At 38.1% G+C, this 13,068-nt stretch overlaps 1 protein-coding gene across 1 annotated transcript in view; it reads left to right on the top strand.

Moving 5' to 3' along the window:
* Positions 1–13,068, top strand: part of LOC120630342 (probable E3 ubiquitin-protein ligase RNF144A) — a 145,785-nt gene that overhangs the window by 6,924 nt on the left and 125,793 nt on the right. The window contains exons 2-3 of the mRNA XM_039899540.1: positions 2,826–2,869; positions 12,228–13,005. Of these exons, the coding sequence (XP_039755474.1) occupies positions 12,268–13,005 (738 nt within the window). The 5' untranslated portion in view covers positions 2,826–2,869; positions 12,228–12,267. The remainder of the gene's footprint in view (positions 1–2,825; positions 2,870–12,227; positions 13,006–13,068) is intronic.

The raw sequence follows: 13,068 nt of genomic DNA, 5'->3' as shown, positions 1-13,068 counted from the left end.
CGCTTGGGACCATGCGTCTTGGGGATGGCATACTAATGTTTAATTTTAGAGCCGGTTTTTGACTCATCAATAATTCCTTAATTTCGGAATAAATTAGACGTTTTGACAGGTTTTGTGAGCGGAATTTGTAAAATTTATTGCTCACGAAGGTTCTCTAATGATTGTACCTACTAAGTAGGTAATTATACTAATTCTGGTTTTAAACTATGTATATATGTTGGCGCACAGTTGGCGCAGTGGGCAGCGACCCTGCTTTCTGCGTTTAAGGCTGTGGGTTCGATTCCCTCAACTAGAAATTTTTTCTATTAATGTTTTTCAGCGTCTCTATTTATGTGTATTACATTCATACAAAAAATATTCATCAGCTATCTTAGTACCCATAACACAAGCTACGCTTACTTTGGGGCTAGATGACGATGTGTGTATTGTCTTAGTATATTTATATTTATTTATTTATCTCTATTGCAGTGTTTTTCATATAATGAACTATCAACTAGGTAAGCATTTTAATCCCAGAATGAGAAGGGTTTATGCCGTAGTCAACTACGCTGGCTAAGTGCGAATTAGTATAGACTTTAACCGCCTTTGTAAACAGTGGAGAACGCTCAGGATAGCATGTTTCTTTACGATGTTATCATTCACGCGCACGTATCACCGAAAAGTTAAGAGTACCCGTAAGCTCCCGTAAGTTTTAAGCTAGGCAGAGGTCTATTATACAATAGTGGTCTTTTGGGAATACATTATTAAAAGATAAACAGGTAGGAAAATCAACAAAAACGCATAGCGATCGGTGCAAAAACGTTACGTAACCTTAATATTTTCACGTAGTTTCCTCGCGGTTTTTTTGGGTTGATTATGTACTGTGCGTTCTTATACAGATCATTTGATGGAGTTTTAAGGTTTCTCGATAGGTAGGATCGCAAGTCGTCATAATAACATGTTCAATTTATGTTTTTTTTATTGGTTTATTACCGCATGTCTCAAGAATAAAATACATTAAAAGTTAAAGTTAAAAGCAATTTCGTTGAACGAAATAACGCGAACTTACCGTATAATTGGGGTGATATGATTGATCTTTTATCGTATTATTATCTTAAGCAATGGAAGTTAACAATTATTGTGATGATTACGTTATCAAATGGCCAATGCCACTGAACGGATTATTTACGTGTGCATTGCGATGTGACCTTTCCAAGGGCAGTAATATTATAATAATGTAGAGTTAAACAAGGAATCAGTATCATCATCTTATCAACCCATGGACGTCAACTCCTAGAGTATTATCTTAATAACCTACGTATTTTATCTTCAACATCAACATCATCATCTCAACCATCGGACATCCACTGCTGGATAGGTTTTCATAAGAATTTCCATTCGCTACGGTTTGTCCAGCTTGTATATCCAGCGCCTCTCTACTACTCATTTAATGTCGTCTGTCCATCTCTTGGGGTGCCCAGCAACACTGTGATTTCCAGTTTTGGTTCGCCACTCCAGCATCTTGGGAGTTGGAATCCCAAAGTTCATCGGCTTTCCGAGCTATGTGCCCCGCCCATGCCTACGTGAGCTTCGTGACTCAAATCCCAGCGGTGGCAATGCAGGAATTTATAATTTCAGTTTTTCTTCTGGTCTGATCTTGTGTAAGGCTTTGACCATGGCTAGTTGTCATCCTACCGACAAAGATTTAGCGATTTAGCGTGCCGGTACGATGTCGCGTAGAAACCGATTATGGGTCAGGGTTTAATATAACTGCATATCCCCTACATGTTAACCCGATACCGTCTTTGACAGCATAACTTACCACCAGATAAGATTCCAGTTAAAGGCAAATTTGTAGTGGAATAATAAAATACAAAATTGTATTATTGTAATCCTTATCCCTATCCCTACTTCCCTACTAATATTATAAATGTGAATGTAAGTTTGTTGGTTACGCTTTCACGCAAAAACTACTAAAGCGATCATCACGTAACTTTGTACACATATTTCTGAAGGTATAAGAAGTAATATAGGATGCTTTTTATCCCGAAATTAACCTAATTTCTTTTGGGAGAGGGGACGAAAGTGTTTGATGATTTTACACCATAACGCCGTCAAATGATAACCGATTTAAATAATTACTTTTTGACTTTAGATGTTATAATATCTGTTTAATTTGGGCCATATTTCGTGTAGATCTGATGAATGTGTTTGGAGCTAGAGGACATAACTCCTCAGCGGACGGAAGCAAATCCGTAATTTAAGGCTTAGCTATCCTAAATACGAGTACATAAAGTGCTGCCACATATTTTATGAGGCCCTCAGTGCTAGGACTTAATAAAAGTTGTCAGAAATGTTCTTCGTTAACTTTAGCATATGAATCAACTAATAATGCGATTTCGATTCTTCCTTTAACGATAACTATTCTTCGTTAGATATTGTTTATTATGTGAATTGAAAAATTGTTTTTTAAAAACTACACCAGTCTTTTTTTATATAAGAATACATAACTTAAAAATTTCAGTAGAATTACACCTAAATTTAATGCCACATGTCTTTCGAAAAACAAACGCAGACGAAGTCGCGGGCGACACCTAGTATTGTAATAAAATAAAATCACTCAGGTTCCTCAATTGAAACTTTTTCCCGCAAATTAAATAGGTTTTAAAGAAGGTTCATTCAATAATTTAAATAGGTTCTAAATCACGCGTATCCAGCACCTGATTTAAAGGGAATTAAAAAATAAGTTATCATGTGAGAAAATATACATGTAAGTCAGGTCTAAGACACACGTCTTTATTGTCTTTTATGTATGTTTATTAATCAGTTTAATTTGTTCTTTTCAGGGAGACGAAGGGGCGAGATTTCCAGTCATATTATCTTCATAATGGTATGTTAATTGAATTAAGCAATTCATTTGTAATTTGTAATTGTATCTTTATTAACTTTCTACTATTAAAAAAGCTGCCTTCGTATAATCTTAGTTTTAAGCTAATCTTGTCATTAGACTTTGTATCCTTGGAATGCTACAGGGTAGCGTTACGCAAGCTATTTGTTCTGGCTTTTCCAGAGCAAATAGCTTGTATAAGGGTTGTTCGGAAAAATACATTTTTATAAATCGCGGACATTGTTGCACCTAACTGGTAGAATGCACGTTGAGTTGTCAGTCTTGCGCCTAATCTCTATCCAGTCGTGATGGAGCTGCCGTCTCATAGGACTGTGAGGATGAGGGAATAGAGAGTGCAGGTGCACTCTCTTTTCCCTCGCGTACTTGGAAAATCTCTCTGGAGATTGAACACTCTGGCCGTATAATCTCCATCATCATAACCTGTATAATATAATCACAAGAAGTTTTAAGAGCATAGATACAACACGCTGCTCCATTTCGAGTTGGCGGCCTAGTGAAAGTCTCCTGTCTATTTTAGCCGTTTTATTTAGATACATGAGTATTTGTATCCTCGTTATACATGTTCCAAAAATACTAGTCGGCTTGCTTTTGTATTCTAGTACCTATACAAACGAGTTTATTATCCTGGCAAGGTCAACAACGGTGTCCATTTCGGCAAAGTTAAATGTTTATTGTCTATGTGAATAAGTAATTAGTTAACTACGTATCCACTTAACAATATTAAAAAACCTGATGACAACTGACCGGTATAATGTGCGTTATGTATCTCACATGCTAGTGTTACGTGCTAGGGTTCATTAATTTGGAATACGAACACCTGATGGCTCTTGTAAGATTTTAATCTTCTAAGCAGTGCAAAGTTCCAGAATACACTTCCAATCGCGGTACCATCGCAGGCCAATGGTAGGCGTGGACACTATAGTATCACTTCGATGTTACTTCACTTCGCTCTCAAGCTGCGCTGCTTAGCAGATTTTTGGGCAGTCTGCTCAGGAACACAATATAAAAAGAATATTCATCAGATCTTCATTAAAATGAGACAATACATGCTTGGTAGTACACACTGTCATTACCAAGAATAAAAGAATTATTAAAATCGGTGCAAATTTAACGGTGATATGAAGTAAAATTGATAAAAGTTTTCATACCTTTTCCCGGAGGAATCTTATTGTTTATCGGGATAAAAAGTATCCTATATGTTGACACGGGATATCAGCTACCACTATACCAAATTTTATTAAAATCCGTTAGTATCCGTAGTAGTTTTCACGTGATGCCCGGACAGACAGACATACAAACACATTGTACAGAAATCTTCCAGTTACAGTTTTATTATTAGTATGGACAGTGGCGTGCATAGATTTGCACAGGGTATGCAGATGATACAACACGAAGAAAATCTCCTGTACTATTTATAAAAAACTTAAGGATAGGCTCTATGTAAGAGTTATAAAAAGTCTACCTTTAAGTTTTTTTTAAATTGTACTTGTAATTTAAGTTTTCTTCATTTTATATCATCTGCATACCGTGTGCATACCTTCTATGCACGCCACTGAGTATAGATATTGTTTAGGAGATTAGTGTCAGAAAGGTAGTTCTTCGACGTAACTTCGAAAGTTTCTCAGAAATTAAAGAGCTTCGGACAGATTCTTAAGTTGTCAATTAAAACTGAAATTATAAAGTTCTATATAAGAAGTTTGATTATTAGTCTAAAACAATAACATATTGCGATATGCAAAGAAGCTGAAATATACTACAAAAGTTAACCAAAACAGTTAAACGATAATTATAATATTCTTTACTATCGTAGAAGCAACTTAACAAATTTATTGCAACAATGAAAGAATTCGAGAGGTGCGCCAATCGACGCATGCTAAAAATCAGCTGTCACTCAAAAGGTTACCAATGAGGAAGTCTTGCGACGAGTTAGTTGTCAGCGCGAACTATGGAAGACCGTCAAAAAGAAAATAATTGCTTATCTATGGCTTGTGCTTCGGTATGACAGATACAGGCTACTGCAACCGATGATGGAAACGCATCGGTCGTCAGAGGAAGTCTTGGTTGCGCAAAATTAGATAATGGACTGGGTCGCGACAGCCGGCCAGCTGTTAAGCCTCGCCAGAAACTGCGAAGTATCAAAAACTGACGGCCAACCTTCGGTAGTTGTAGAGAAACCTAAAGAAAGAAGAAGAATAATAACTATAAAAAAAAGTTTCTTCCCACCAAACGCTATTATAATCAATAAATTAATCTTTCTTCGATTAAAAATCAAACACATCGTGTACACAATAATGAAATTATTCGCATATATCTGTTCTAAAATAGTAACTAGCGCTTTTTTTGTTACAGTATTACTTACGCAAAACTGCTTAAATTAAACTGGCAAGGTCAAAACCGGTGTCTATTTCGGCGGCATTTAATATTTATTGTCAATTTAAATACTAATAATATCAAACCCGATAACCGGCAACTGGCTTTTAGGTAGGTACTAGGTAGGTATGTTATGGCGTTTTTCAACTATTATGTTAATTATATATATTATGAACTAAATTCATTTCTCGACAAAGCTGCTTAAGCTTCGTCAACACATTTATCTGACAGCCGATTGGCGCAGTGGGCAGCGACCCTGCTTTCTGAGTCCAAGGCCGTGGGTTCGCTGCCCACGACTGGACAATATTTGTGTGATGAACATGAATGTTTTTCAGTGTCTGGGTGTTTATTTATATATTTTAAGTATTTATGTGTACATTCATAAAAATACTCATCAGTCATCTTAGTTAGCATCACCAAGCAACACAAGCTACGCTTACTTTGGGGCTAGATGGCGATGTGTGTATTGTCTTAGTATATTTATTTACTTATTTACTTTATTTACCCTACCGACAAAGACATGTCGCCAAACGAACCAATTCGCGTACACCACCATCACTTATCTACAATCGACTTACAAGAAATGTCATAAATTAGTATTGGATAGAAGCAGGCGTTACTCCGCGGAAGTCCATGATATATTATGAAAATTAAGCTTAATTTGCTAATCTCCGCGAAAAGCAGGCGAATCTGTATGGTGAAATTTATAATTTTTTCAATCCTTATACTCAACACCAAAAAGATCTTCGGTTTCGGCTCCGATTTGGAGCGAAACGACCCTCTACGCTCGTTTCGGTCCGAAACCGGAGCATCCTCAGGACATGAATGAATAATTGTTGTCTTTGTATATTATTTATAAAAAATATTCATCAGTTATCTTAGTGCCCATAACACAAGCTATGCCTACTTTGGAACTAGATGGCGATGTGTGTATCGTCGTATTATATTTATTTATTTATATAAAATAAAAAAAATATATTAAAATAAATAAATTTATATTTCTTTAAGAACTAGTTGACGCTTTTTTTTTTTTATTTAAGTCTGTGTCTACTTCAGCAGTGTTTTATATGTATTGATAGTTTAAATAAGTGACTAGTTAATTATATACCTACCTAACGCTGTGGAACCTGATGATTGACTACTGACCGATATTGCAGTTTGTAGGGGGTTATGTTCACTTATAACAAGTTAATATCTTTTTTAATATATTTCCTTAACCGTTCAAGCAAGTGATATTTGATTGCTTAAAACGCACATAACTCCGCAAAGTTAAAGTTGGAGATAAAACTAAGGGAAGCCGAAGCCTTACCCATTAAGCTATCGCAGCTTCCGCTTTGAATAACTATAGAAGCCAAAAATCGGTAGCACGCATTTTTTTAAATAAAATTATTTATTTTATTTCATACGTCTTATGCCTAGGCTCATTTTGTTAGTATAATATTTTCTGTTTTTAAGAAAAACTAAACAAACAAACATATTTAACTTCATTACTTTTTTATTTCAAGCGTCTTATAGGCTCATTTTGTTAGTATTATAAGTTACTTTTTATGTTTTAAGAAAAACTAAACAAACATTATTATATTTATTTAAACTAATTACTGTAATAACTATGGATTACCTGAATGCAATGCGAGTCAAAGCTGCTTCATTCCATTTGGAATGACACAGCATTGTCCCACGTACCTGCAGTCTAATCTACTCGCAATCATTTTCAGAATGCTGTTAGTACTGCTCCGCAATACTACACTATAATACCTTATAATATAATAATACCTTTTTCTTTTCATTTTATAAGACAGTAAAGCTTTATCTAGTTTTCAAAGTATTCCCGAAATCAAACTGATAAACCGTGCCGGGTTCAAGTTCCAGAAATTCTCCCCTATGAGAGAGCAGCGAGGCATCGAAACAGCGAATGGCCCTACACGTGGAGAACAGTGACAAAAATAATTTCTACTGCTAAACTAATCAAGTCTAAAAGCGTATTCAGCAGATCCGTCTCGTGGGCGCTCGGATTAAGTAGTTATGGGGAATGAAATTGTGTCGTAATGCGCATGAAAGTTTGTTGACGCGTGACGTCATCGCGAATCCAATATGGCTGACTGTCGTGTTTCGGCGCCACTTGAACTCGCCAGCCATTTGTTGTGTAAACATGTTTGTTGACAATAGCTATGCGAAATGAGCTTTTTTAGTGTATGGCAAAATGGTGAGCTTCTCTCTCTCGTATTATCATTTGGTGTAGCACTTTAACTAGGTGCTTGCACCTGTCCAAACTGAATAGGAGTATGGTTTTGATATACCTACCAATTACCATACCTCCAACAGGTTTAAATCCAAAAAATTCTCTCTCAGGGGTTCTTCTTCCAACATCAACTATTTACATTTTACTATTCATTTTTCTATCTTGTGAGAGTTGAAAGCGGAGCCGGATGCTTCCAAGCAATCTCGTCATTACGAAATTCATCAATTGTACTTATAGTGACCTCGCTGTAATGTATGTGTTTTATCGTATTCTTTAACTTATGCATTGGTAGGTCCAAAATTACCTTAGGAATCATATTATAAAAGCGTACACTCAGTCCCAAAATTGACTTCTTTACCTTTACCATCTTTGATGACCCTTATTTATGATACATTCGGAGCATCCTTAGGAAATGTTAACTTTACAATGACTTAACAATTATTCATTCATGTCCTGAGGATGCTCCGGTTTCGGAGCGAAACGTGCGTAGAGGATACATTGCCGAAGATCGTTTTGGTGTTAGGTATAAGGATTGAAGAAATTATAAATTACACCATACAGATTCGGCTGCTTTTCGCGGAGATTAGCAAATTAAGCTTAATTTTCATAATATATCATGGAATTCCGCGGAGTAATTTCTGCTTCTATCCAATACTAATTTATGACATTTCTTGTAAGTCGATTTTATGTAAGTAGGTACGTTACAATCTGACTGCATCGTCTACGCGAATTTGTTCGTTTCACGACATTTCTTTGTCGGTAGGGTTGTAGCTCCGGCTGAAGCCTCAAGACAGACCAGATCACAGATAATTTAAAAATTACCAAATAAATACCCAGGAGATCAAACACGGAACCTTATACTTATAGATCCACAACGCTTACCACTGCGCTAGGGAGGTAAATAACAGAGGTCGGTGATTAAGGGAGCTCTTGACACTCGCCGAGCAATAGATCCGTATGTAACTCCAAAGTTTAAGTTGATGTCCCGGTTTCGATTCCGGCAGGGGAAATTTGTGAATTTATAATTTTAGATATTATTTTGGTCTGGTCTGGTGGGAGGCTACGGTAGTGGCTAGCTACCCCCTTGAGAGACAACGCTCGTGGCTGGTTTCCACCCTACCGACACAGACGTGCGGTTACCCTCCGAATGAGAGGGGTCTAATTTAGTTTAAGGTAGTCTAAAAAGCTGGCCAAGTGCGGATTTGAAAACTTCACACATTCACACTACCTTTGAGAACATTATGATGAAAACTCAGGCACGCGGGTTTCTTTCATGATGTTTTCCTTCACCGCTTAAGCAAAGTGATATTTTATTTGCCTAAACTAAAAACGCACATAGCTTCGAAAAATTACTCGCGTGCCGGGGATCAAACTCGGGTCTACTGTAAAGGCCGAAGCTCTAACCACTAGGCTATCACCGCTTCAACGTTCTCGTACGTGTAGCGAAATCTAAAGTCCAATATCGATAGTGTGAAAAGTAAACAAGCCGGTTCATTTCTAAATGTCAATCTGTATGACGTCATTCGCGGAGTATTTCAGTGGGTTTGTTTACAGGTGCCGCGGAAATATATTCTTTGGTGCGTCGGTGAGTTTAATCGAGGCCGAACCGCATACCTCCTACCTGTGACGAGCACGTTGAATTATGCGAAATGCATTGTTAATGTTTAATAATAATTGACTGAGAGATGGTGATAGCAAAAATAAATAAACACGGCTATCATGGGCAGGAGACAATTTGACGGCCGAGTGGCGCAGTTGGCAGCGACCCTGCTTTCTGAGTGCCGGGCGTGGGTTCGATTCCCACAACTGGAAAATGTTTTTGTGATGAATATGAATGTTTTTCAGTGTCTGGGTGTTTATCTGTATATTTTAAGTATTTATGTGTATTATATTCATAAAAAAATATTCATCAGCTATCTTAGTACCCATAACACAAGCTACGCTTACTTTGGGGCTAGATGGCGATGTGTGTAATGTCGTAGTATACTTATTTATATTTATTTATTTATAATTATCTCCCCGGGGAAAGGATACAAATGTTTTTCACTACAAGGTGGAAAAGTTAATTATATATCTCTTGTCAGGAGATATAATTTTTGTCTCCTGCCTATGCTAGCTCTGTAGTAGGGCTAGCATGCACCGTGCACGCTGCTAGGTAATTATCACTACCGGATTCTCGTCTTATTTCTATAGATATAGACATAATTTTTGCACGGTGCGCATGCTAGTCCTACAGAGCGCGATAGGTACCCTCCTAGCTTGGACGACACAGACGCACACACACACACACACACACACACACACACACACACACACACACACACACACACACACACACACACACTTACGTACATACGTATAACACCCGCCGTTTTTGCGTTGGGAGTTAAAATAGTTAAACGGGTATGTATATAAAGCACAGTAGAGCTTTAAAGAAGAGGCTCTCGAATTTTCCACGATCAATGTAGGCATAGTTCGAAACCTTGTTAGCGCGCAGTAAACAAATCGTTCTTATTAATAAAGTCAGTAGTTCAGATCACAAAAACAATATTTCCACAGCCGCGTGAAGCCAATCATTTTAAAGTAGACTCGAGCTCACGCAATTGACCTTTGCTATTTTTATTCTGAGAGCTGTCAATCCACTTTGACGTAAATTATCAAACGCAAATAAAGCCCTACAATGGCGTCGTTCTTTTTAGGGTTCCGTACCCAAAGAATACAAACAAATTCCGTACCCAAAGGGTAAAACGGAACCCTATTACTAAGGCTCCGCGGTCCGTCTGTCCGTCTGTCTGTCCTTCACCGTGATAGTTAAACAGTTCAAGTTTTCACAGATGAGGTATTTCTGATGTCCAATAACATAAATATTTGAGGAGGTTCCAATGCAAAATACATGATATTCTTGCAGTTTTTATAGATAATATAGATAAGGGTTCCGAACCGAATCCGGTTCCGAATAGCGGGGAAACGAGCAAACGGGTCACATGATGTTAAGTGATTATCGCCGCCCATGAACATCAGAAGACGTGATAGCCTAGCGGTTAGGGCTTCGGTCTCCCTTTCCGGATCTCCGGCATGCACGTGCGTGTGTTTTGTAATTTACTTAAGCATTTAAAATATCACTTTGGTTTATCGCTGAAGGACTACACCTCGTAGAATCCTGCAAGTATGATAGTTCTCCATAACGTTCTCACAGGCGTCTGAAGACTACCAAAAATTCAAAATTCATTTATTTCAAGTAGGCCTAAAATCCTAACCACCATAATGCTAGAGGCATCAGAGAAATGGGAATCTATAAAAAAATACATGGAAGAGATCATAAAAGTAAAGGAAAGGGACGAAAGAGAGGGAAGGTAAAAGGACAACGACCTTAGTGGTAGGGCCAAATGGCAGTTACACCAACGATTAGAAGGTAGGAGGGGTTTTTAGTCGTTAGGAGTCCGGCACTATCCATAGGTATGTCTATGAGGATTTTCCCTTCCTAATTATAAAAAAAAGGGAGGCCTCAAATAAGCACTTTTGAAACGTCAAGTATGTCTGTGTGTAGTAAGTACTCTACCACCCAAGACGCACTTGGCCAGCGTGGTGGATTACGACCTAAACCTTCATTCTGAGAAGAGACCCACCCGTCTCCTCTAGTGGTAATGGTTTGATTATTATAATGAAGAAGATGATGATGATGATGATAAACATCTGCAGGACGACATTGTCAATAATTCGTCGTTAGAAATTTGTTAAACAACCCCAAATCGTAGTTTTGAGGTAACATAGTAGAAAGGATCTTGATATTTTATAAAAAAAAATGTCCTCGCCGCGTCTGTCTGTCAGTCTGGGCGTGAAAAACTGAAAAACTACCGAACGGATTTACATACGGTTTTCACTAATGCATACAATTACCCATGCAAATGGGTTAGTATATATTTAACTATGGTTTTATGTAAATTAGCTGAAATATAACGATGGTTGTTAAAGATGTCATACCGACTTGGAGATTTGAAGGCGTACGCCGCGCCGCGAGAACAATTGATGATACGTAAAAATAATATACAATATGTTTAAAGTATTCATTACTATCTACAAAAAAGTCCGCGAGTCTATTTATGTCTTACTACAGTTAAGTTATAATAACACGGGTACAATCGAAAGATGGTGAATTTCCTATCATGATATTAATCCTTATCCAAATATATAGTTTTATAATTAAGAATGATTATGTACTTAAAAATTAAATTTGTTTGTGTGGTGTGAGATGCGATCAGAGTAACTTGACAACTTCCGAACACTCCCGTTAGACGTCTACAACGTGTAACAGAATTACGAAATAATGTTAAGGGATGCCGAAGTATATTTCATGAGGAATCACCATGTAATAATCTTAAATCCAAAGAAGCATATTAATTTTTCCATACAAACGGATTCAAAACATTCTTTGTGTTTTCTTTTGACAACCCTATTATAAGACCGACATGCGAATATGTATGCGATGTGATGTTAGGGCTGTATCTGATTTCTTTCAGTAAAAACAATGGTTTTCTCAAAAACTATAAGGTTGTCGATTTCACAGATAAGTCTCCGAGGCAGTACAAAATGTACCTATGAAGCCTGTGAAGTATTATTTCTGTTATCATTTACACGTTGTATAGAGCTGACTAGGGGGGCTAACATTAGCTCAGTGCTCTTTGCAAGGTAATTTGGCAATCTTTGTCTGACATTTTGTTTAATTTGTTACAGGGGAATTCCTACCAGCGGCAGACTCACTTCGCCGCCAACCATGCTGCGACCAGAGTCGCCCCTCGCTGATCACCGGAGCCTCCTGCCGCGGCGACTGCTCCCGGCGAAGGCGCAAATCGCCCCAGCAGACAAAAAGAAAAACAGACGATCTCTAGAATTAAACCCTCCGTCCAACGACCACGCCCCGTACGATTACCCGAAACTCTTGATCTCAAAAACCACAGACTCCCTCAACACGGAATGCCCACGTAAGCTAATTAATAAGCAAGATTCATCCGAGAGTCTCAAAAGGGCGCTCCTAGCTAAAGATGATAAAAAGTGCGGTGCGCTCAAGGACGCGGATAAGAAGGTGATTGCGAAGCAGGACTCCAGTGAAAGCTTAAAAAAAGCGTTGCTGTGCCGCCAAGATTCAAATGATAGTGCGAAAAGAAGAGAATCTGATCCGAAATGGGTGCAGAAGCAGGAAGAAACTAAGAGAAGTTTAGAAGTGAAACGCGGCGGAGACAAGAAGGGTTTATTGGAGACTGACATAGACGATGCTTGCAAGCGGATATATGAGAGGAGAACGGGATGCGCAAGGCCAACATTACCCCCCGTTGCTGAGAAAGGCGTATCGCCAAAATCTCCTAATGGTAGTCCCTTAACACCAGGCGTAGCTGCCGTTGCTGAAGGTGTGGTTCGATGGGGTAGCGGCCTTTTGTCTCCTAAGGAAGAACCAAGACTCAGGCCTGCGAGAAGCTGGTACGGGTATGGGACACTGCCAACTGACAACGAAAAGGTAGGTTTCATTGAAATCTAGTTTTCTTAATCAATGTGTTGTTCGGTACCAGATGTAGCAGAA

This window comes from Pararge aegeria, chromosome 16 (genome assembly GCF_905163445.1).
Source record: "Pararge aegeria chromosome 16, ilParAegt1.1, whole genome shotgun sequence".
In the NCBI taxonomy this organism is placed as follows: domain Eukaryota; kingdom Metazoa; phylum Arthropoda; class Insecta; order Lepidoptera; family Nymphalidae; genus Pararge; species Pararge aegeria.
This window is presented reverse-complemented; position numbering and strand designations above follow the sequence as displayed.